The sequence below is a fragment of the Myxine glutinosa genome, chromosome 5 (assembly GCF_964187855.1).
Source record: "Myxine glutinosa chromosome 5, kmMyxGlut1.1, whole genome shotgun sequence".
Taxonomy (NCBI): domain Eukaryota; kingdom Metazoa; phylum Chordata; class Myxini; order Myxiniformes; family Myxinidae; genus Myxine; species Myxine glutinosa.
In genome coordinates, this window is record NC_136265.1 from 210,762,137 (window position 1) to 210,776,404 (window position 14,268).

A 14,268-nucleotide genomic window follows, 5' to 3' on the forward strand; every position below is an offset into this window, starting at 1 on the left:
AACCGAGTTTAATGATGTCACGACGCACCGAGGCTAGGGTATAGTGGACTGTGATGATGGTGATAGTGATAGTGATCGTGATTTGATACGAAATTTATAATAGTGGGTAGAATTGGCAGCAAATGGAAAATTTTTGAATTGGTTGGAATTTGGACGAGCAAAATTTATAGTGAGAGACCCCCGATGTGGTGGGATGGCAAATCCACCATCCCTCACAGGAGGGGGCAAATGCGCTATAGATTAGGGGGTGTATGGCAGTGAAAACTAGCCCGGGTGGGTTAGGATATCGTGTGTAGGGATCTAGCGAAAATGACATTAGGTGACGTTAAGGTTAGTTAGTGACAAGGATACCTGTAGTGGGGACGCAGGTAGTTTAGTATGGATGATAATGACGTGGGAGCGCAATAGTTTAAAGGGACGACTGGGAAGCGCAAGTTTCAGAAGGGAGTAGTTAGCTGAGATGATGCCGTGTGTTTGAAGATTGAACAGGTGTGATTGAACAGGTGTGATTGCACAGGTGTGCAACTGAACAGGTGAATGGGGCAGTGTATGAGTGAGTGATGATGATGGGTATTGTGATGACCAAATGGTCCAGGAAGAAAGGAGGGTGCAGGTGGCACCAGGTGTGAGGGCACAGGTGTGCAACAACAGGTGTATGTGGCTATGTGGAATAAATGGTAGTGTGGAATATCTGGAGTATTGGAATGGATGGTCGTGGAGTGAGTATGGTGGAAATTGTGGAGTGGAGTGGATGGTGCGAAGGTGTGAATGGGGGAAGAGTGGACCCCCATCACGGATACCCGGGGCGGGTAGTGTAAGTGTTAGCTAGAGGGTATAGGTAAATTGTGGTTGGATATTGGCATCTGTGGTGCGGGTGAAAGAATGGTCTTTGAATGGGTGCATTAGTGTCGTGGAAATGGCTGGGCGTGTAGCCTGTTAGTGTGTGTAGTTGGTTGGGCGCTCCACCACTGTGAGGATGTCGGCCAGGTGAGGCCGCGGGTGGGCTCTGGGAGCCGGTAGTAGTTGTTGTGGATGGGGCCCGAGGATCCGGAGGACGGACCCGGGTAGCCCAGTGCCAGAGGGCACCGAGAGGGGTGACAGAGCCAGGAGGGGCCTGCCCCAGTTAGATAGGTTAGGGTGAGGAGCTAGGTAAGCTCGGGTGGCAACTACAGTGGTGGAGGTGTGCAGGTGGGTAGACCTGCTGGGAGAGCTACACGTCGCAGCCCAGAAATTGTGCGAGGGCACCGGGAGATGAATCGGGGGAGTGAGACCCCAAAATTGAGAAGCACCACAGTTTGGTCAATGGGAATTGGTTGTTAGAACCCATAGTGTAAGTTGGCCAATGGATTGGCAGGGAAAGACCCCGGGTAGTGTAAAGTGTGTTAATGTCATTTAGAAAGTAGTTAGGATGAAGTCTCCTCGCACCATCTGCATCCACTCACCTGAGGCGACAGGTACTCCACACCATGCCATGTTTTATTATTTTTCATTATTGCAAATGTTTTGGATTGTGAGACGCATCATGACGTGGGTGTGACATTGTGCGTAATTCCATCTCTTCCTCCTTATGAGGATTGATGATGAATTGATGATGGCAAATTTTTGAAGTAGAGGGATTGTGGAGACGAATTTGGTATAGGGGAAATATGGGGAAGACGTGACAGTAGTGACGAATTGGTAATGTGTAGATTTTGTACATATGGGGTAAGGGCAAGGGTGGGGTAGGTGACAGGGGGGTGACGTACGGTAGGGACGAGTTTTCTCACTTCGCCCTCCGTACGCATTTCGCCTTGCATTGCCTTATTGACGTGTACCCTTGTGACCTTACCCCTCGCTCAATTGTCTTTCTTTTGTCTCCCACATGACCTGTGCGCCATTGGGTGCCGAGGGGAGCGTGCGTGAGGTGGCCATTGTGCGCCCGAGATTCCCAGAACCAGCATGCATTGCGTTGATGTACCACTTTATGGACCACTGTTCTGCGGCCAAGTACCACTTGATGGACCCCAGGTTCTGGGGCAGGGCACCTCTGTTGGAGACCGGCCATAGTGGCCAGGGAATCTTGCTTGCGGACCTCGGTAAGGTGGCACCTATGCCAAACAGGTGGACCACCCTTAGTTGGCCCCTGTTGCCCTAAATAAAAATGGACACAAGTTGTGCTTTTTATTATTTCCAACTAGGCCGCATGAAGCCAGAAGACGTCGGGAAGAACATCGGCCCAGCAGAGAAAGAGAAGACCACCACCAGTTGTTTTGTTGTGTTTATTATGAACCATGGTGACTGCGCACCGAGTGGTGCTTTGTGGTGCTTTGTGGTGCTTTTTGGTGCTTTTGGTGCTTTTGGGTGCTTTGGTGGTATTGGTACTGGTGCATCGATGCAATGCGTGCTGTCTCCTCCCACCCAACAGGAATTTCTTTTTTTCTTGTTCCCTAAGAAAGAAACAAAAAAAAAACACAGGTCCTGGGTTGCGTTGTAAATAAGAAATCACGTCATTGTAAATAATGCTCCCCACCGTAAATGTATAGTTTGAGAATAATTCCGTAATTCGGTTAGCTGTGGGCTTGAGTCTGTTAGACAGGGTGCAATGCAATAGGGGGACATACTTATTTGTGTTTTAAGATTGTCACACTCAGGGTCAGGTTAATTGTAGAGGGAATTACACCTACGTGTCACACTAAGTTAAAGTTTAGTAGGCCCGAGACGGGCCTGAAGAAAGGAGGGTGCAGTGTAACGGTTCTGAGAAGTGTAACGGTTTTTGTTTGAGAAGTGTAACAATTTTGGAGGAAGTGTAACGAATGTGAAAACGTTACAATGTGAACGTTACAAAAGTATGGTAACACCCTGGTAATGTAAATAATGGTCGCAGCCGTCCTCCTAGTTAATTCCATGAAACTTACACGCAGGTCACGATATATCTTTTTAAATAGTGTATTTCCTTATTCTATGTAGGCTAAATATGTGTTTCCCACTAGATTGACTTTGCATTGTATCAAACAAAATAAGCATAGGCCCTTGCAATTTCCCCAAACATCTCCGCTCTCCAAAGTTCTTTTAAAAAGGGTGCGAGTTGTGTTCAATCCCGCAAGCCGCCATTGCCCATGTGCTAACCTCGGAGAAGAAAGGCGTGTCTCCACCTCGTCATAGAGGGGAGGAGTGAGCCAGGCCTAACAGCCAATCAGCACCGCGGTGAGCGACCCGGTAGGCGTGCCCTCGGAGCCGGCGGCTTGATTCCGCCCGAGGTGATAAAAGCGACTGTAAGGGACTACTTCACCAGATGACCTGGGAGAGGAGCGAAGAGGCGGCACCAAGAGGAGCGGTGAGATGCGAAACGCTCCAAGCCAAAGAGGAGAGGTACTCGGAAAGGAAACCAGCTTTGGAGAGACGCGCTGAAAGGAGGGAGACGGCTCCACCAGAAGGACACCAGCAGGTGTGCCGAGCCAGCGCGTGACGTCTACAGCAGCGGATACACGACGGAGGGTTTTTCCCGCCAAAACCGCGAGGAATTAAGAGCTGCTGCCTCCGACCTCGCCTCCCTCTCCAGCAATCCACCTCAAGCCCTACCTGCCTGCAATATCCCCCGAGTAAGTGTGAACGTCGTCTGTCCTACTCGTTGTCTTGGGGTTAAGTAAAATGAATAGTGTAAGTTAACAATTCGCTGTGTGACTGCTTCTTCCATCCATTGCTTGTGTGTGTATAATAAATCTGTTCTTCCTCCGTACTCTGTCTTCTTCTCTTTTCATTCTCTTTCGGTCGCTTTAGAGGTTTCCCGATTGAATATCTGCGGTGCGATCTGGTCAAAGTTCTGGGTGAATCGGGTTCTAATCGGGGAGTAACTGTTCGGACACGGTAATACCAACCGCTCGGTAAAATAACATCTAAAAACCGCGTCTGTAACAATATGTTGCAGTGTGATCCAGGCAAATGGTCACATAAATTTCCTTGGTGAAGGTAAGCATGCATCTCCAAGTTATACAGGAGAATGTCTTCATCATTCTTTGAGAAAGAGGGTGTATGCCACGATTCACTTCCTTTTTAGCCACAAATTTTCTTTCTCGAACTTCTTCCCAATTCCGTTAGCACCCCCTTCAAATGTGATCTCGTCTTATCCTTATGCTCAGTCACATCTGAATCTGCTTTCCACACACACTGAATCAGATAGGGTACATCTTACCATGAAATCAGCATAATCATGTATGTCTTCCGACAGTTTCACATTCAACAATTTGTTGTTTTTCCTTAAAACATTCAAAAGTTATATTCATTTATATGTGTCACACAAATAATATTCAATCAGGTATGTATTCTAGCATCCACATCCTCATCCACAAATAACAAGAATAGCATCCGCAATTGCTTTCAGGTTAATATAGTTCAAAAATTAACTCGTGCAGGTATTTTAGCACTACTCAAAGAAAATAAATTGTATATGATTACAATCACAAACAGGAATATCTAATTCCCAACAAATTAAGCATAATGTATTATTACCATAATCCCTCCCCACTTTTCCTTTTCCTTCTTCTTTGGTCTCCTCCTACCACAACAACTTCCTCATCTTTCACGTTTTCCATCAGCTTCTCTATCGCACACCAGAACTTGTCCTTCTCTTCATCGCTCCGACCAACCTGCGGAGCATATCCCGAGATGACGTTCACCAAGAGCTTTCCAATCATCATTTTCACCATCATCAACCTATCACTCACTCTAGTCACACTCACCACACTGTCTGCAAACTCCTCAGAAAACAGGACACCAACACCATTCACGCCCTCCAGGCACCCTTGCCACACAAACTTGTATTTCTGTCGCTGCCTACCCTTCACCATTCTCACACCACTTCCCTTCCATCTCGTCTCTTGCACACAACATATGTTCACTTCTTCTGACCAATACTTCCACCACCTCTCCTGATCTCCCTGTGATTCCCTGCATTCCATTACCCAAACCTCAGAAACCGAGCTCCACTTCGGGCTGTACCCTGCCCATATGTAGTTGTAATTGTCATGGTTCTCTTTTTGAGGCAATGTTTTTATGGCCGGATGCCCTTCCTGACGCCAACCCTCTTAGTCGCCTCCTACGACACACAGGGATACGGTGTACCTATTCTAAACCGGGGTACACACCGGGTATATATATACGAATATATACACTACATGCACACCCTGGTGTTGGGCTAGCGGCTAGGGTGCCGGCTTAGGATCCTAGGATCCTGGGTTCGAATCCCGGTCGATCGCTGAATTAACGCCAGGGGGGTTGACTCAGCCTGTCATCCTTCCGAGGTCGGCAAATTGAGTACCAGTTCACTGGTAATTCCCTGTTTGTCGTTAAAGGCGGCAAAAAGGGTTGGCGTCAGGAAGGGCATCCGGCCGTAAAACATTGCTTCAAAAAGGGGACCGAAAAACAACAACAACCATGGTTCCCGAAAAAGGCCAACCCCCGCTTGCGGGGAAAAATGGCCTCTAAAGGTGTTTTTTTTATTTTATACACACACACACACACACATATATATATATATATATATATATATATATATATATATATATATATATATATATATACGTGTGTGTGTGTGTGTGTGTGTGTGTGTGTGTGTGTGTGTGTGTGTGTGTATTCAAAATTCTGACACAACAGCTGAGCAATTTAGCCATTGTTGCTGGATCTTTCAACTTGCTGCTAAGCTGCCTTTCAAGCATGGCATTGATGGCAAATAAATATCGCTTCTTAAATCGGTCTGGTTCTATTGTCTGGTCTGGTCTGAGTTACAAGTCTAGTTCTATTGGACCACATCAGATTGGCTTGCCAGATCTGCCTGAGCACAACAGACAAGTCAAAAAGCAGAAGCGGCAAGAAGACGAGAGAAGAAGGCTTGCTGAATATAAGCAGACAAGTAAGCAGGATGTTTCAATACCATCAAATGAAATCATTTTCTGTGATGATGAAAATGAAGAAGAAATAGCTGAATTAGCTGATGCTCACGATGGAAAGGATGGAAGTTATGAAGTGACATTAGAAATACCAAGCACGTCTTCCACTTCCAATAAAAAGCCAGAGTACAACACATTAGAAATACCTAATGTTTCTATGCAGAGCATCAGATATGGTGTTGGCCTGCGTGCGACAGCTGCCATCACCACTTCTGCCTTTATGGATGCTGGCTTGATCACTGAAGAAGACAAGAGACTTGTAGTTGATCACAATAAAGTCAAGAGGGCCCAAGAAAAAGTTATGAAATCCCTGGGTCATGAATTTGGTGATCTTTGTAAGAAGTGTGAAATTGACTGCATATTCTTGACTGCAAAGTCAATGCATGTCAACTTTAAAAATGACATTTCTGTTATTGGTGGTGGGCCCGCACCCAAGGAACCTTCGCCTTTGTTGCAGAAGATTGCCGCCATTTTGGGCGAGGATGACCCCACCATACATGGTATCGAAGGAGGAGTCGATAGTGAACTAATGGGAGAAAAGGCGAAGAGGAAATCTAGTTCATCAAGTTCAAGGTCGGCACAACCGAATCACATTGCATAATGAATGTTCAGTGCGTTGTTATCATATCTAAATGTAAGCAATGCTTCAAACGTCTCTGTCACATATAATTGTCTTTCCTTACATTTCATCCTGCACAACAAATGAAACTTCCTTGAACACCGATCCCATTCCGATGAATGAAATTGATAGTGAAGTCCGTGGTCCATTCCCACCACCATCAGTAGCAGTGTTCAATTTTACCAAGTCGTCCAGAAGTAGCCCTACTTCAACATCACCAAATCCATGCCCCCCTGCGGTCGTCCCTGCTGAGAGAACCAAGAAGCAAAAGTTAGATGAAAATAATGGACTTATCGAAATGCAAAAAGAACTCTTGTGCTTAGAGAAGCAAAGGGCGAAACTTGAAATTGAAAAGCTAACCATGGAGAAGGAAAAGTTAGCAAGTGAAATCGACGTGCTGAAAATAAAAAGGCAAAAGCTTCACCGAAGTCAAGACATGTCCGACAAGTATCCAAGTGATTCAGCATGTGGCTGTACACCATACAAATTGATGAACTTGCAGTGATCAGAATATATCAGTATAAGAGAATAAAATATATGAAGGACCTATATAGTTTGTGTTCTATTCATTTCGTGCAACCTATAATACTCACTGTTTATCCAAAATGGTTGTTGACTATTTGATTCCGAACTTCCATCCCAATGCGTCTGTCCGGCAATACAACCACATTCTCTTCATCGTCATCATCTGGTTGTGGTTGTAACTCGAGGGTTCCTCGTCAAAATCTGGTCATCTATTTATTGCAATATTGTGGAGAATGGAACAAGTTGCAATAATTTCGCGGGCCTTCTGTGGTGAGTATCGAAGTTGACCCTGAAGACAGTGGAAACGCCTCTTCCACTGTCAAATTCCTCGTTCAACCAAACAACGTGTTCGTTTGTGAGTTCGGTTGTATCGTCGCTGCATTGCAGTGGTTGGGTTCAAAAACGGTGTCATTAACCACGGTCGCACAGGATATCCACCATCTCCAAGAAGAACTTCTTCACCCATTCTTGTTTCCATTCTCTGTGCCAAAGCATTTTCTCTCAATATGACAGAATCATGGGTACTGCCTGGCCATTTTGCCACAATGTTAATGAAACGGCATTGTGCATCCATTACTACCTGAGTATTGATAGAATAGTAATTTTTCCTATTCACATATCGCCATTCATGTTGTGTTGGACCCAGGATCTATATGTGAGTTCCATCAATGACACCCATCACTCCTGGGAAATTACCAATATCGTAAAAAATCTGCAACTATATCCTGTATATTTGCCGGGGATGGAAATTTCACAGCTCTCCCCATCAATGGAAGCAGTGCATTGTTTACCTGTGAAATGATACGGCATAAGCTTGGTTGCGATATCTGAACTGTATCTCCTGTCACCTGTTGGATTGATCCGGTCGCATAAAAATGTAAGGCGGTGAGTAGTTTCAGTTCAGTTGGGAGAGCGTGGTTACGAAATGTCCTTGGTTCGAGGTCAATGCGAATAATATCAGCAAGATCCAGTATTGTCTGTCGATCCAAACGATACCTTTGATAAAGCTGAAGGTCATTGTAAATTTCCAATGGGTGAACTCTGTCACGAAAAACACGTTTGCGACGCATTGCCCGCCTTCGGTCTATATCAAACTGCACTGCTAATAGTGAGGGATGTAAGACCCATTATTTGATGAGATGGGGACAGAGTGGACAAAAGTACCATATTTTCTCTGGGTGGTCTACATGCTTTATGCTTGCAGATTTTAATATGTTCCAAGGTAGCACAGCAATAGTTTCCGAGAAACAGACGATTTAATTCACAAAGCGTGGCGACCGCGGACAAATTATTGGTTGTGGTCGTGTCTTTGACAACCGACATTAATCAAATGAAAAAAGACTCTTCGAATAGATTCATTATTTTAAATGAGTCATCCAATAAGCCACTGGACTAAAAGAAACTAAGAATTTTAATTTTGTATTTGTAATTTTGTATTTTGTATTTTGTAATTGTTTATGTGTTATAAAAAAGTTAATTTAATAGTTTACTCTGTTTCAGGGTTGACCTATAGTGGATGAAGGATGGATTGGCAAGCTTGTTTGATTTGCCAACAAACAACTAGTGAGAAGTTGAACTGCCCCTTGAAGGCCCATGGGAGTCAAGACAAGTCGCAGCCATATAAAAACTTTCTGAATATCGTCAGTGAATTTCGGGGACTGCGCATGCTACCTGTGACTCTTCCCTTTGACGAAAGCATCACAGCAGACGACCTGGTCAATAACCAGGCTCAGTGGCACAGAACTTGTTATGGCAAGTTCAGCAAATGCAAGTTAGAACGAGCAAAAAGAAAAAGAGAGTTTGAAGAAGCAGGAGCATCTGGTGAAGGTGTGCAAGAAAAGCGACAGAAGGTTCGTCATTCAGTGACAAAGAACAATTGCATGTTTTGTTCAAAGTCTGACGGCCAACTCCATGAATTTATGACAATGGGTGCTGACCAGAACATCAGACGAATGGCAACTGACCTACAGGATACAGCAGTACTCTCAAGAATTGCTGCTGGAGATGTAATAGCTGTAGATGGCATGTACCATTTGAACTGTCTCACTGAGTTCCGGAACCGCCATCGCACTTTCTTGAGGGTTCAAAGAAAACAAAAAGATTCTGATGGGAGTCAAATGGAAAAAAAGAAAAAAGAAGCTCGGGCTTTTATTGAGCTGACAAGCTACATAGAGACTTCAGTAGAAGATGGAACTTTCTGTTTCAAGTTGTCTGAGTTGCGGCACATGTATGATGCACGTCTAGCTGCACTTGGAATTCAGAAAGAAGTCAACAAAGTGCGCTTCAAAGAACAAATTCTCCACTTCTTTCCCAAAGCACAAGAACAAAATGATGGAAAAAACGTGGTGCTTATTTTTGATCAAGGAATTAGGCAAATGCTGAAACAAGCCTTCACTGATTATGAAGGAGATGCTTCCATTTTGGCAAAAGCTGCCAAAATCATCAGAGAGGACATTTTCAAGTTTGAAGGATTTCATTTTGATGCAACCTTTCCACCAAATTGCCAAGAAGACTCAATACCAACAACACTGAAAATGCTTGTCTCAATGATGTTGAAAGGACCTACTTTGAAAAATCAAGAAACTCAAGAATCACAGGCTACACTTACAATATGTCAGACAGTAATCTTCAACCGCACAAAAACGGCGAAGAGTGGGGCAAAGCAGCGACATTCTTTGTCCTCTGAGCCCCCATTGCCATTGTACATAGGGTTGAATGAACACACACTGACGCGGTCCAAAAAAGGGATCACTCGTTTGCATGACTTGGGCCTCAGTGTATGTAGTGAATTTGTCAAGTGTAGCTGCAAAGCTGCTGCTGGCTGTACTGGAAGATGTTCTTGCAAAAAAGCCCAGTGGAGATGTACAGACCTTTGCAAGTGTAACTGCATGAAGGATTAGATGTCAATTTCATATAAACATTTGACTTGCTAAACTCAAACGTTTTCATTTTCATTGCATCATACACCATGCTCACTTATAAATATGTTCTTCATTCTCTCTTCTTTCATACAAATTCTTTGTAGATAGTCTGTTTGGATTTTTGGGTCTTTAATTTGTCAAAATTAGACAAATTGATCAATAAAAATTAACCATTAGCAAGCCGAACAAACTTTTTGTTGACTTTTTACATTTGTCGCGTCATCATTTTTTGATACATGTCACGTAAGAACATCAGCTGAGATTGATTTTGTGGAACATATCAAAATTTTGTGGATGGGAAGGAGAGAGGGGGGGGAGGGGGAGAGGGGAGGGGGAGGGAGCGGGGGGAGGGGAGGGGGAGGGGGGAACGGCTAGCTTGGCAAGCGATAGCAGGCTTTTTACTTTTATTTTTACCTCAATGAGGGCTATATATATAGTCCGTGCTTGGAGCCTTCAAGTTCAACATAAAGTTTTTTTAATGAAAAATAATGCAGATGTATAACAATCCACCAATGCAAGTTCAGAAATGAATGCAGATCCTTTACTTTGCGATACAAACGCAATTCCCGCCATTTCCACTCACGATCGAGGCCTGCACAGTGACCACGCCTCTTCTTCCTCCTACAACCTCGTATCACTTCTTTCACTCAAAATACACGAAATTCTGCCGCATGAAATTATGTAGAGGCCTCGTCGGGGGGATATAAGGTAGATAAGGAAGGCGTTGTAACAGAAGAATCAAAATAAAAGTGGAAGAACATAAGGAAATGGGAGCTATTCTGGACCCACAGCCAAACCCGACAAACCATTGCAATACACCCCGAACGTCTAGCGCCGCCACAAACTACACCATGGAATTGCAGCTGGCGCGGTTTTTTTAAACCATTGATATTAAAATAAAACGGAGCCTAAAACCACCGGGATTTTATGCTGATTCCGAATCTGTGTCTAAAACTTTTCTCCGATGTGTAGTTCTTGAGTTATAAGCGGACATCCAGACAGACACACACACACACACACACACACACACACACACACACTCCTCCTTTATATATAGAGATTCATTTTTAAGTATAACATGAGAGATTATCTCATGCAATGTTCTAATGACTATGAGAACGTTTTTATCGAAATTCAGCAAGATCGAGCTTGGAATTAATTTAATTGTAGGTAATATATACATAACACCTAATATGCCACTTAACAATTTCTGACGTCACTTGTCTCCTGCCTTAATGCGAACTCCAAGGAGAATAAACTGTGCTGCATAATGGGTGATTTGAACCTTAATTTTCTCCTTTAATCTCAAATTCCGTTTTTTCCTGAAAGTCATTGTAGTGTCAATCTTGTTTATCCTGTTCACCCTGCCCCAGCCCTCTCCCTTCCACAGATCTCCCGATGTCCCTGTTCTCCAATGTTGTTGTGCTTCCCTCTCTCTCCCCGTCTTGTCTCCCGCTCCCTTTATGATATGTTATATTTGTTAGTTCTTACTTACATGAGCCTCGACTTAGTGTATATATATATATAAATTACTCAATTGTTCTGATTAGCTCACAGACGTCTTTGTTAACACTTTCTTTGCTTATGGATATCATCTCCTAATAGACAAACCGACGTGCATCATCCCACATACTGCCACACTAATTGATAATATACGAGTATTTACCAATAATGATCAAAATATTACTGCCGAAATAATGTACGTCGACATTACTGACCATCTACCTCGTTTTCAAATTACTCTACCTTTTTTCAATGAACCAGTTTTTCAATGAACCGCAATGATCATGGAGAAAAGAAAGAAAACCAGAGAATTGTCTTAGGAGGTCTGACACAAGATTGTATCCAAGCATGGACATTCTCAAGGCTAGCCTGGTGTTTGCTTAGCGGTTAGGGTGCCGGCTTGGGATCCGAGGAGCCTGTGTTCGAATCCCGGTCGATCGCTGAATTAACGCCAGGGGGGTTGACTCAGCCTGGTTTCATCCTTCTGAGGTTGGCAAATTGAGTACCAGTTCACTGGTAATTCCCTGTGTCACAAAGTGTGACTAACAGGGTTGTTGTTCTTTTCTCTAAACCCAGTATGCAAAGCAAAGTTAAAATGCAAAGCCCATTAAAACGTTGCTTCAAAAAGGGGACCACGGTGCCCGAAAAAGGCCAACCTCTGCTCTGCGGGGGAAAATGGCCTCTAAAGGTGGTTCATGGACATTCTCAAGGCCACAAGTCCATCTCCAGAGACCTTGATGTTCCTGTGTCCACCGTACGCAATGCTATCAGGAAGTTTAAGGCCCACGGCACTGTAGCCAACCTCCCTGGACTTGGCCGCAAGAGAAAACTTGATCGATGATTGCAGCGAAGGATTGTTCGAATGGTGGAGAAACGAATGGTCATTCATGGCTATAGGAAGTGCTTGACTGCAGTTATGTTGTCCAAAGTCTGTGCTACCAAATATTAAGTCGAGGGTGTCAATAATTTTGTCAATGCCATTTCTTTTTATTTTCTGATTTAAAAGGATGTATTAAGTTCTGAATCAAAAACAAAGGTTCTATAATATTAACGGTGAATTAAAGAATTGTAGAGACCAAATACTTTTGTCAATTTCAACTTATTTTTAGAGAAAATTGTGAGTTATTTGAAAAAAGTGCAAAGGTGCCAATATTTTTGGCCACGACTGTATAACCTTAATTTCCCTCTTATCTTTAAAACACTTAATAAACCCAAAATAAACTAGTAAATGCAAAGCCCATCTGCGTCCGCTTTGTATTCAGACTTCTTCTTGAGTATGCTGGACATGACAAAAACAGCTTTAAAAAATTGACGGTTTTAGGCGGTCTTGACCTTTTGATCTCAAAAGCAATATGCTTCAGTAACCCAATATGCAAACCCTGCTCAAATTTCAAGTCAATTGGAAGAAAATTGACTATTGTTTTAAACCGTGACCTTTTACCTTTTGATCTAAAAAAAAAAAAACAGTTGGCTTCTTGCTTTTAATTGGTGAACCAATTCAGTGACCCAATATTCTAGGACATCAAAATGACAACACTAGGCTGAATAATAAATGACTTATAGCCATTTTAGTGTATTGGTGGCCATCTTGGACACCATCTTGAAAATAACAGCTTTCCGGTGGTTCAATTTTATTCGATTTTTAATGTGTTATTCCTGATGTCCAATAGTACCAAAAACCGTTGAAAACCCTTTTGCAGCAATTTTGGGGGGGTCAAACTGTATATTAACCCGACTATTCGATTAACTTAGGTTTGATACCTTATTGTCCGGTTCGGACAAGTGGGGGGAAAATTCGCTGGTATGGCGAATACACGCTCTCTTTAGGGGGGCGTTCAAAAATCTTACATGTAAGCATGCATTCGCATGCGATCCGCCTGAAGAAGCTCCGACTGAGGACATTATCCTTGCGGTGGGATCCATCATAGGAGACGGTAATGTTCGGGCGGCATCACGAATGAACCAGAAGTTTGTAGTCTTCGTGTCAGAAGAAAAGTTCGTTCATGACATTGTTAGTACCGGTCTAACCATAAAAGGGGGTCATTTTATTACGGTATCCCCTTTGGATACGCCAGCTACCAAGATAATATCCAATGTACCACCGTTCATGCCAGGCGAGAAAGTCCGATCCGTTCTGTCTCGTTATGGTAAAATTGTTTCCCGAATCTCAATGATTCCACTCGGGTGTCGCAGCAAACGCGTCAACCAGGTAATGAGCTTCAGGAGGCAAGTGTACATGATTCTCCCGGATCGCGGAGCCGATACAGGTTTAAATATCTCCTTTAAAGTATCGGTGGACGATCGGGAATACCACATGTATGCTTCCTCAGCCTCCTTAACATGCTTTAATTGTGGAGAATTCGGACACGTTAAAAGGTTTTGTCCTAAGACCTCTTGTCCAATGTGTGGTGAATCGGGACATAATGAAACAGACTGTAAAAAGGTCAATCCATCGACCGTGTTTTCTGACACCCCGGCCGTGCTTTCTGATACCCGGACCGTGCCTTCTGTCACCCCTGCCGTACCCTTTGTCACCCCTACCGTACCTTCCGTCACCCGGACCGTATCTTCCGTCACCCGGACCGTACCTTCTGACACCCCTACCATTCCTTCTGACACCCCTACCGTACCTTCTGACACCCCTACTGTACCTTCCATCACCCGGACCGTACCTTCTAACACCCGGACCGTACCTTCTGATACCCCGATTGAGTTGTCTGACACACTGGTGCTCTCTGATTCAAATGTGATGACGCCCACCGATGTGACTGCCACAACT

General features: G+C 43.8%; 2 protein-coding genes across 2 annotated transcripts in view; one reads left to right on the plus strand and one right to left on the minus strand.

Annotated features, from left to right (window-relative positions):
* Positions 1 to 4,204: 4,204 nt before the first annotated feature.
* The window catches only part of LOC137414229 (uncharacterized), a 193,399-nt gene continuing 183,335 nt past the window's right edge, over positions 4,205 to 14,268 (minus strand). The window contains exons 6-9 of the mRNA XM_078779442.1: positions 6,605 to 6,788; positions 6,353 to 6,447; positions 6,068 to 6,160; positions 4,205 to 4,622 (exon numbers count right to left, since the gene is read on the minus strand). Of these exons, the coding sequence (XP_078635568.1) occupies positions 4,606 to 4,622; positions 6,068 to 6,160; positions 6,353 to 6,447; positions 6,605 to 6,788 (389 nt within the window). The 3' untranslated portion in view covers positions 4,205 to 4,605. The remainder of the gene's footprint in view (positions 4,623 to 6,067; positions 6,161 to 6,352; positions 6,448 to 6,604; positions 6,789 to 14,268) is intronic.
* Positions 6,379 to 10,165, plus strand: LOC137414228 (uncharacterized). Its single transcript, XM_078779438.1, has 2 exons — positions 6,379 to 6,494; positions 8,566 to 10,165. Exon 2 carries the CDS (start codon positions 8,589 to 8,591, stop codon positions 9,963 to 9,965), a length of 1,377 nt encoding a protein of 458 aa, XP_078635564.1. The 5' UTR covers positions 6,379 to 6,494; positions 8,566 to 8,588; the 3' UTR covers positions 9,966 to 10,165.

Excerpts from the sequence above, each read along its gene's own strand:
- LOC137414228 (XM_078779438.1), top strand. The coding sequence starts at position 8,589 with ATGGATTGGCAAGCTTGTTTGATTTGCCAACAAACAACTAGTGAGAAG.